Source organism: Hetaerina americana, unplaced genomic scaffold (assembly GCF_022747635.1).
Source record: "Hetaerina americana unplaced genomic scaffold, ioHetAmer1.1.p SCAF_39, whole genome shotgun sequence".
Classification (NCBI taxonomy): Eukaryota; Metazoa; Arthropoda; class Insecta; order Odonata; family Calopterygidae; genus Hetaerina; species Hetaerina americana.
Window position 1 is genome coordinate 2307581 of NW_027286974.1, and position 11712 is coordinate 2319292.

At 33.8% G+C, this 11712-nt stretch overlaps 1 protein-coding gene across 1 annotated transcript; it reads right to left on the bottom strand.

Annotated features, from left to right (window-relative positions):
- Nucleotides 1-362: 362 nt before the first annotated feature.
- LOC139691686 (zinc finger protein 888-like) lies at nucleotides 363-10780 on the bottom strand. The gene is made up of 6 exons (XM_071589530.1): nucleotides 10646-10780; nucleotides 10301-10471; nucleotides 8510-8734; nucleotides 8100-8223; nucleotides 3002-3862; nucleotides 363-460 (listed from the first exon to the last, which is right to left on the bottom strand). Exons 1-6 carry the CDS (start codon nucleotides 10778-10780, stop codon nucleotides 363-365), a joined length of 1614 nt encoding a protein of 537 aa, XP_071445631.1.
- Nucleotides 10781-11712: the final 932 nt, after the last annotated feature.

The window sequence follows — 11712 nt, forward strand, 5'->3', positions numbered from 1 at the left end:
GCACAAACAAAGTAGCATCAAGAATTCTCAAAATAATATCATTTGGGCCTATAAGATAAAAAGATATTTGTTCCAGCATTAGCCTCATTCCTACATCAACTCAAACCAGCAATAGGTGAGCATGATTGAAACTCTCCACATGAAATTTTCTGTATAATTCCATCTCTCAACTATTCATTTAAACATGATTTCCATTTAAAGTATCTCTCATTTTTGTTATCCATCTTCTCCCATAACCAATGCCCTCCTAACAATACAGAATTGTGTTCTACAGGTGTAAACCTCATAGTTTTAAGTATTTTCAAAATAATTCCCTCAGTGTCAATAATTATCAGAAGGTAAAACAAGCTTTAATTTGGTCCTTACTCCTCTCTCAACTGTCTGGCATAAGAAGCAAAGTATCCATCTGCTGATATAATGACCTCAAAAGCCAATGAACCATAAACAAGAATTACCTCCCCTTTATAAAATGTAAACAAGCAATTGATTACTGCGATTCCCCATGGACAGTCAGGTTGACCGATAGTATGCGTCATCAATATGTCCACACTATAGACAATCTTTGTCTCGACAGGGAAAGAGTATATTGGATTGAATGTCTGATATCGATCAACCTCCATATTAACCATTCATAGGCATCTACTCAGTGAATCATTCAGGAATTGAGGCTATGGAATATTACTGTAAATGTTTATATATTTGATGGATAAGGCTTGATAATGGTGTTTCCTTTTCCAAAAATAGTACTATTTGTTGTGAAATATATTGATATATTTTTTAAATCCTGCTGTGACACCTAATCTTCCATAGATATATATAATAAAAGATAAGAAAATAAGTACTTTATTATTTTATTTTTTACACTACAAGCCTTTTGAAGTGTCATCAAAAAATTCCATAAATGACCCATGTGCCCAATAGAAAGGTATATTAGGTTTCTTTAATCAAATTTTCACCGAGTTCTATCTTATTCACTCAGCTATTCCACTAATGTTATCCCATATATCCAATACATCCATGTCATACTTTACATCACTTAAAATATTAGCTCTTTTATCCCCATAGGGGTTGATAAATAAAAGTTCTATTTTGGATAGTAAAAAATGATATATCTTTTAATCAAATTTGGACCTGATCCCTATGTTTACCTGAATCATCTTGGACCACTCCATTCTCATTGTGTGATCTGTTATCCTCAGGCAGTTCTCCCTCCTCATTAAGCTTTCCATTATGATGTGATATTTTTAACTCTTCCATATGACATGATATATTATCCTTCAACTCCATGATGGACCACCTCAATCTATAAAATCAAAATCCTAGCAAACCCACTGGCCCCAAAACACAACGCTGTGATATTATCATTTGAAAATGAGAATTTTTTTGGGTAAAACACCCATTGAGATATATCTAATTAGCATCAGAAAAAATTTGTTCATATCTTACAAACTGATGAGGCCCTAACCCAAGAGTTTAAAGAATAGTACCTCTCCCACTTAACCAAATATTTCAGTTGCTGACAACTCCCTAAATGCCTAAAAACATTGTAATCATATAGTCTGTATCATAAGAGGTGCTAACCTTGACTAATTCTTCAGCACAGAAACAACCCTTGAAATTCTCCCCATTCATATCTTGTAATTTATGAATTGGTATGTCTGGATCAACACTTGCCACTGACATAAAATACGTCCCTTAGGTAATTTCATGTGTATCCTTTTACAAATAGAAATTGCTCAATGCCTTTCCTCATATGATGACCAATTTGAAGATTTCAAAGGGTTCCATGAATTTGGTTCTTCTGCTGGTTAATGTATATGCAATTTTCATCACATCACTGGGTTTATTACGTAATTTGGAATAAACAATATTGTTATAACTTAAAATCAATTTAGAAGACATCTATGTTGTTATACGCCAATTATTTTGTTAACTACATGACATTTTTTGTGTTCAATTGTACCTTTTGAAAATACTTTTAATGGCGGGATAATTACTAGCATAACATTTTAATCCTCCATCTTTAAGAATTTTCTGAAATTTATTATTTAAAAATCCACCTACCATCCCTCTGAATTTTCAATTGTTTTGTGTCCCGAAAAATATTTTAAAATGCATCAACTACCTTCTCTGTCCCTATCTTCTGGATCTTAAAGTTCTGATGCAAGTACACCTTAATGACCCTTAATATAAAAGTGTTACCTTAATTGAATTCTTTCAAACTCCCCATATTGTTCAAGTTTTACAGCCAGCATTCATCAATATAAGATGTGTTGTCAGTTTTTTTCTGAAATGTTCTTCTAAATGTTTTGTGAAGTGTATACCCCTCTTCACATTCCAACCATTCCTTTTTAGCCAAACATTGCATTCCCACTGCTTCCCAACACTGTTAACTAAGGACTAAACAGTTTAAACATGGCCATGGAAGCCTTACTGTTGTTCCTTTTCTACTAAATGCAAAACGTGAATTTTTACTTTAAACCATTGTCAAAGATAATGATATTGAAAGAATATTATAGTAATGAATATGAAATTGTAAGTTTTAAGGAATGAAAGCGGTATTTAGGAAATCAATGTCATTATAAAAGAAAGGTATCAAGTGATGTATCATATATTGTTATTTATTAAGAAATTCGTAAAACAACAGAATAATATCTGTACACAATAACATTTTATGTAAAATTTTGTGTTTATAATGGCATCTGGTTAGTGTAAGGTAGTTGATACAAGCAACTTTTTAAATTTGATACAGTACTGAGTGTTCTAATGCATTTCAATTATTGGTCATTTTGGTTCTCTTTGGGTGATTGATGTGAGTGTGATATTTGGGCATTCTAGTCGGTGTTTACTTCTCCATGCAACTTCATATGCCTCCTAAGGTTACTTTTATCATTAAATGCTTTCAAACATATTGAACACTTATAAGGCTTTTCAGCAGTATGTGTCAGAAGATGATTATCCAGGTAATCTTTGCGAATGAATGATTTCGGACAAAACTCACACTTGTAAGATCTCTCGTCAGTGTGTGTTAACAAGTGCTTCTTCAGATTACTGTTTAGAGCAAATGATTTTGAGCACATGTTACACTTGTATTTCCTCTCGCCAGTGTGTGTCAATATGTGTCTCCTTAAATCTCTACTTTCCGGAAATGCCTTTGAGCAAATTTTGCATCTGTGGAGCCTTTCATCAGTGTGTCTCAACATGTGACTCTTTAGATTTCTATGGTGAGTAAATTCCTTTGAGCACATATCACACTTGTATGGTCTTACACCGGCATGCATCTTCATATGCGCCTTCAGTTTATTATTGAGAGAAAACTCTTTAGAACATATGTTACATTTGTGCCTCATTTCAGCAGTGTGCATCAGGATGTGTTGTCTTAGGCTTCCTTTCATTGAGAATGCTTTTGAACATATATCACACTTATGCTGCCTTTCATCTGAATGTGTCAGCACATGATTCCCAAGGAGACGTTTCTCCTTAAAAGATTTCGCACACATCTTACATTTGTGAGGACTCTTCTTAGAATGTGTGAACAGGTGTCTCTTTAAGATCCACCTTCGAGAAAAACTTTTCAAACATATTTCACATTTAAATGGCCTTTCCTCAAAATGTGTTAACATGTGGCTTTTGAGTTGACCTAATCTTTGGAATTTTCTGGTGCACTGTTGGCATTGATGATATTTCTCAAGAGTGTGCATCACTTTGATATGCCTTGCAATGTCATTTTTACACTTAAATACATCCGAGCAAATATGACATATGAATTTTATCCTTTTCTTAAGGTGCTCACCAAATTGACAAGTGTTCAGAAGGTTACCTACAGCATCTTTCCCTGTACATTCTTGCTTCTGGACATTGTCTAAATATTTAAAGAAAAATAAGATAATCAATAACTAGTTATAAACAAGTTTTTCATCACAAGTGGGGATATTCATATTTCTGAACATAAATAATAATATTAAACATATTCGTACACATTCTTAATGTATTAATGAAAGTAGGTTTTCAATCAAATGCTTAAAAGTCTTCCTTCATACAAATTCATCAAGCTGTCTGGTTATCCTATCAGCTGCAATAATGCTTAAATCTCAGGAAAAAGGCAGCTGTCATCACATAATGCTGCCCTTAATAGTTACTTCAATGAGTTTTTCCCAGAATGTCCATGGAAATTGCTTGTAATCACAATAAAAAGATAGGCTTAATACTTCTTAGCCTCTATATAAACCTTTTTAAGAAGTATATTGTAAGGAAATGGCATGAAATTTGTGACAATTTATGTGAGCAGTTACTTTTTGCTAAATTCTGTGGTTTTATAAAATCATATCAAAGAATAATTTTTAAATACTTTTGAAATAATTTCCTCTTGTTGATAATTTAAAACTTTAACTGCGATTGACTGAAAACTATGACCCTTGTGCCAACTTTCACCTTATTATTGACTATGTCAATAGACTATTTAACCTAACATACACCTTTTTGTTGACTTAAAACAAGTAGGCATTGAAAGTGAAGAAGGAATAGGGTTGATTAAATTAAGAAGGGATAATTATATTTCCTATGCTTTAAAAGAAAAGCAAGCAGGAAAGGAAAATATCACATAGAGAAGAAAATTCTTTGCCTAAAGAACAGAAAACTAAATAAAAAGCATAACATTCTACGGCTTTCAACAAATGGCACAAATTAAAACAACAGCCATTGAAAAGGCTTAACTAAAAAAGTAAAATGGGATCAATGAAAATGACAATACTTAGCGATGAATAAAATCATGAGTTCAATCATGCCCAATTAATTAATGAAAAAAAATGGTTAATTTAGTTAGTGATGGTTTAATTCACCTAACACCAAGCCTTATATTTAATTATGTGAACCTAATTATTAGCGCAGTATTATTAAGCGGTCATATCCTTATCCTGTGCCACCTGATTTCACATTGAAACACATGGGACACTTATTATTTTGATTACCTTTTGTTTAGCAAAAAATGATGAAAAGGAATTATCTAAAAAAATGGTCCATGTGGTCTTCCATAACTTTTCCAAAAGTGTTAGTTTAGGATATTTATTTTCAAAACAAATACATTTTTGACAGGAACTTTGAGAGGGAATAAAAGAAAAATCCCTGAACTTTAACAAAACAAGTGGAACAATGAGAAAATATATATCAATAAGGAAAAAAATTCTTTTAAAGGTCAAAATACAAGTTTCATGCTAATGTTTTAAATCAAATGCAAAAAATAAATCAATAACAATTGACATGACAACACTACAAAAAGTGTGATGGGGATAAAGAAAATGGCAGTATGCCCCAGTGAACTTACAGTTGTTATTCACTTGTTTTGACTATGGCATATTTTAAAGAGAATTCAGATTGGTTTATGCATTGTATAACTGTAATTTTGGCCTGGCTTGCCAAGTCTTTTTTCTGGAACAGGAAAAGAGACTGGTCGCAATTCCCTGATATGTGAATTTCACATAGCCAGGCTTAATACTGGGTGAAATCTACTGCTTGCTAGCATACCAACCTTTAAGTTGATTACAGTTTACAGATTAACATCCAGACCAATTAGCTGCATGTTTATATATCATATATGTATGTATGTATGTATACTATATACACACACACACATATATATATATATATATATATATATATATATATATATATATATATATATATATATATATATATATATTTACTGCTTAGCCACATACAAATAGGTAAATATATAAGTCTCTTAAATGAGCAGTTCAGTAAGTAAGTGTTTTCCAACAAAGAACATTCCCGAGGAAAGTATATGTTGTAATTGTGTGCTGCCATCTATTAAATGATGAGGAAATAAATGTCGGACTGATTTAACGGTTAGCTTGGATTTGGCAGCCATTTGAGAAAGAAGTGTTTCATGATTTTCGCTGAGATGGGAAAGGAGCAGTATTATTCCGTAGTTGACTTTTTGTTTTTGGATGGGTAAAAATGCAAGGAGATAAAAGCAAAGTTGGTTGCTGCTTATGGGGAAAATTTGCCAACCATGATCACAGTTAAATATCGGTTGAATGAATTTTAATGTGGACAAACATCTGTTTTTGATGTGGAGTGACCATGGCACCCAGCACACATGTTTGTCAAGTAAATCATTCAAAAGTCCACACCATGTTTCTTCATGGTGCACAACATAGCAGAGGTCGTGGGTCTGTTGACCAGAATGGCAATATTTTACATGATAAGTAGGGGATGAAAAACTTGTCGGCACAATGAATGCCGCAATTGCACAGTGTGGACAACAAGCTGATCTGGAATTATTGAGCTACATTATGAACTCCTGCCACACCCACCGTATTCACCCAATCTGGCTTCCTGTGCCTTCTTTATATTTCCTAACAAGAAGAAATGCCTTGTGGGAAATTTAGCCCAAATGAGTTATCACTGAGAAATAGGCATATTTTGGAGATGTTGACAATTCCTATTTTTTGAGGGGTTAATAATATGGCTGCAATGTTGAGAGAAGTGTATATTTCTAAAAGGGGACTAGGTTGAAAAATAAAAAAATATTTTTTATAAATGGTTTCTTCATTTCTAACATGAGTACTTATCGAACTGCCCTTTTATATGAAGAGAAGCTGCAAAGACATTTTTAAGGAAGAGAAGGAAGGAACTTAGGAAAAGATTTTAACATAAGGGTCTGAGGATGCCGGATGGAAGGGATAGGTATGGTGAGGGATGCCAAAGGAAAAATTGGATGGTGGATTTCTAGAAGGGTATGGATAACATGTAAGGTGTTAGAGGTGTAGAGGATTACCATGTATGAATAATCTGCAAAATTGAAAACCACACCATTTAATATTTTTCTCAAGAAGTAATGATTATATATGGAATATTTATTATGCTGTAGAAATCTGAGGATTTGGTGGAGGCAGGTACTTTTAAAAAGGGCATAGCATGGTCTTGAAAGGAATTATCTCAGTACTCAGGGTAATTATAGATTATGTTTTTATGGATAGGTAATAAGGAATTGACCATTTCGTTTAATATGGGTAGCAACTGTTACAATGTAAGTATTGTTCTTTGTTGGTCAGTTGTATATGTAAGTATGAGTAAAATCTGGGTTCAGGAACATCTCTATCAGTGTAAATACCTAGCATGAGGCCAGACATGATTATTAATTCTAATATTGAGGGATAAAACATACTGTCCAAAATCAGAGGGAATGGCAAAGTTGGTGATTCAGAAGATAAACTACATTATTGGAGATCATGATGAGCAGGGATTTGGTGGGAGCAAGTTAAATCCTATGTGGGATATGTATAAGATTCTGGTTTTTAAAACAAATATTTTACATATAATTTTACTGCAGGGAATGGAAGTGATTATTGGAAGAGGTTGAGATATTAAGGATGATTTGATTTGAAGTGTGGTATGTTGGTAAGGCATTTGAAAGCTAACAAGGGGCATTTAGGAAAAAGATTGAAGAAGGAACTATCATGTTTGAGGATAGGCTAGAATTCTTTAAGGATTGATCCGTCTCCCTGATTCATGAAATCTCCTGGTACCAACCTATGGTATGTGGTAGGGAATGAATGAATTAGAGAATTGAAACCTTTTAAATTTTGTTGAATGGATCATTAAGCTCTGGCTCTGTGTGGCTTAGAAACACAGTCATTGAAACAAGAGGAGATGCAAGGAATGATTGCTTTTGATGTGAAGGTTAGGAAAAGAAGGTGGAGTGGACAGAAAGAAAAACATAGAAGAAAGTGCTATTAGTGAAGAGACAGTGGACTGTTAGGATAAACCCAAAGGAAGCAGGACTGATGGATTCAGAGTGCTCCTCATCCAATGGCATTAGTCCACAGCACTTGCAAATTGGCATGCATGCAGACTACATCTTGAAAATTCAACTTCACTTATATCCTAAAAAATGTTTAAAAAAGTCCATAAACAGTTATCAAAGGCATTGCTATCAAAGGCTTTTATAAGTAAGCAACATTAACAAGTTCCTTGCCAATGTTGCTTATTCCTTCTACCTCACTTAATAGGAAACACTGAGGGTAATGAAAGGGATTTGCCTATGGTAAAGTGAAAAACTAATAGTCATGAGACCTTACCTTGTTCCTGCAACAGATTCATTCCCAGGCCTTTGTCCTCCTGAGGAATGTCAAAACTACAGTCTTCTTTAATATCTACTTCCTCATTAAAGGATAATAAAACACGTTTATCTTCCAATGGGTCCTGAAAGACAAACATTACAGATGCAGACATGTCACAGTATAAGGTTATACTCTCCTAACAACTTCTGCAGGCAGAAGAATAGGAACTGTAATCCATTATGGAGAAACAAAGTAAACTGGAATGAAAGGATAACAAAAACAAAGTGCAACTGTCATGATAAAAAAGGGGGATTGCTCAAAATAAACAGGAAAGTTTTATTTCAAAAGAGACTGGATTTAATGTGCAGATGGTTAATTGTGTACACATTATTATACATTCACATACCATATTTTATATACACACTCACCAAATTCTTTGCTTCCACATTACTGCACCAATTATTTTCATCTTCCTGAATTAATGCATTCATTGGCAGTTTAATATCCTTTTCTGGAGCTACAGAGCATCCACTAGAAGTCTCAGCCTCTTCTTTTACAATAATCAAGTCATCTTGGACATTCAAGGCACTACTGCCAACAGTGTCAAAGGCGAATGCATCCTTATCAATGTCTTTCTGATTCTCAGTGGGCAACTAATGGAAAGCATAAACAGGTTATAATATCATAATTGCAGGTGATAAACATTTACAAATAAGAGCATCAGGACAATACATCTTTCCAGCTAAGCAAATACTAGAAACAGCAGTAAAAAACTTAATCACTTTAAGCTAATTTTGTAATAAACTTTGTGAAAAAACTATTGTTTTCACTGCATTGCATAATAGCTTAATTCTTTAACCTTGATCAATGCCTTGTTGTATTAATTAGTGGTAATCTAAGTGGTTCTTCCAAGTGCTCACAAAATAATTGACATCTCTATCAATCATTTCTATTCAAGCCGAATGATATTAGATGCTGCAGCACTACTGAATGTCCACAATTTGCATGACGTACCACAAATCATATCCTCTCCTAGCCTCTTTGCACCTTTGTTGTCATTGCTCAGGACATCACCCTACTCCTTATAAACCATTAACACAGCAATCAATGGGAACCTCCATTTGGCAGTTAATGTTATAGTTCACCCGATTTTAACCCCTACATGTCATTATGTGAAATTCACCCATTAGCAGTGTATTAATAATTGGGAGTGGATAAATCCTTTCCCAGTGCCACCAATGGTTTTCCAAGATTAAATCTGGTAACGAAATAAGATTGAAAATGCTCAAGTCCATGGTATAGAGTGACCATAGCAGTGTGTATACAAATCCAATTCAAGTCTCCTAGTTGAGAATTCAGTATCTATCACCTTCCTATCACATCTCAATCTACCACTTTCATTTCTTCTTAATCCCATTAAAAAAGAGAAGAAACATTCTACCTTGATAACATTTAATTAAACCCTTTTCAATTCATTGGAAAACATTTGGTATGAGGGTATGTCCTTGATGGACAGTGGCACTACCAAATACGCAGAACTAAATATCAAGGTGGCAGCAATTGGAAATGAAAAAATCAATATCAACCAAATAAACATAGACCTAGAAACAGATAGAATACCATTGGTAGAAGTACACAGAACTGACATCCTTGATATTGATCAAGTCTTAATGCCTCCGAGCAATCAAAAGTAGGAATAAATTGACATAATACACCCTCACAAAGAAGACATAATAGGGTGTGTATTACCTCAGGGAAACCCTTGATAATGACTGCAGAGAGAAATGCAATAAAGGGCAATGGAAGAGATGGTGATGAGGAGGGAGACTATGGTTTATGTGCAACTAATGCCTGTGCAGAGAAGGAAATTGAGTTCTGCCGGAGAGAGACAGGGGATAGTCATCACCAAACTTGGCGATGAATAACCAAAACCAAAAATGGCATTTGAATACATTGGAAAAATATTCCAGGTGACTTTTTTATAATGCATTTCCATTTTTTTACTTTTTAAAACAAGGAAAATTTTCCGAGAATTCAAAATTTAAAAACTTTTATTTTTCCCCTTTCTAGTATTGTGTATTTCCGCAACACTTAAAAATTAATTGCATTGATATTATAGACCTTAGTGATGACGAAATTATTTTCCCGCAGATTCGTGTTCGCAGAAGGAAGTATAGTATTCGTTGTTCACAAAATTCAATTTAATGAATACAACTGACCTCTTCTCGATTGGTTACCCACTCCTTCGTCTTAAAATTGCACCCCTTTCTCATGCGATCATAGAAATCAGACAAACATTCGCGACATCGACGCTTAAATAGCCGGTATTCAGTCAGTAAGTCCATGCAGGCAGAACACACCAACCAGGGATGATTTGCATCCTGCACAACCTAATAAAGTATTTCATAAACAGATATTCACCAAATAACGCACTAAATCCTCTGACCTTAATATCACCATTCTTTGACACAAAAATATACGGGACATATAAACCGCATTTTAACTCATATTAGATTTTTTACAAACATAATTTCAAAAGCAGTCAAATAGAAAACTAAACTTACTTTGAAATCTATTAAATCTTCTATAGTCTTTTCCAGCATGATTTGTAATTCACTATTCTCGCCGAAAACATTGATCAACAGTCCACGACTGTTTAAACACAATCTGCACACTTCAAATTCGGCTGTATCGCACATTATGAAAGTTTTAGACTGCTCCGAAAGATTTACTGGACAATCTTACCCAAATTATTTCGGCAATATGTCACAGTTTACTTGAAATAGAACTAAAATTTATTAAAACAGCCGAATCCTCATGGTAAACAACTCAACAGCTGGACACTTGCATTCCGTTCTTCATCTGTCATACTCATTTGAGAAGTTCTCTTGAATTGCAATGGTATCGATTGAAATGGAAATAAAGGATCTTAATCCGATCACAAATATGTCGGGGTATTTCAATGTAATCTAGTAATTAAGGGAAGAAAAAATAATTCCGTTTTATATAATTTTATTAGTTAATAAGGGATGACGGGCATTCTTTTATATCATATACAATTCGAAAAAACTAAAAAGGTCTAATATGTACCATTCATTCATTTTAAAGAGCCGGATCAAAAGATCCAGATACGTTTTGCCTACGATTGTTACATGCAAGAATAACCGAGTATTTAAACAAGCGATAGTTATTTTCGTTGTAGACATAGATTGTATTAAAAATATTTCAAATTCCTTGTAACCGTTTTTTCATTCAGTAACTTCCTGAATTAACATCAAAATAATTTTTCAACCCGTAGGAACGGGACTTTGAAGAACTGGATCTTTTTCTGACGATGTGAATCGATGTCACGTTAATAGAAAAGGTTGTTTGCTATGGTTAATCAGATAATGAAGATCTCAAAATAAGCTTCATGTAATTTTCACCATCAATGTTACGTGATTCGTCTAATAATTCGTAAAATATGTTTCTATGTTCTGACTCAGATTCAGATCGACTCTAATCGTATCAATCCATTGATTTAGAAGAAATACTTCGGAAATAAAATGAACAGCTGAAGAACGAAACGCAAGTGCCCAGCTGGGAAGTTCTGTTGTTTACTAGTGTTGTTATAGTAATTTTGGAGGCTAAT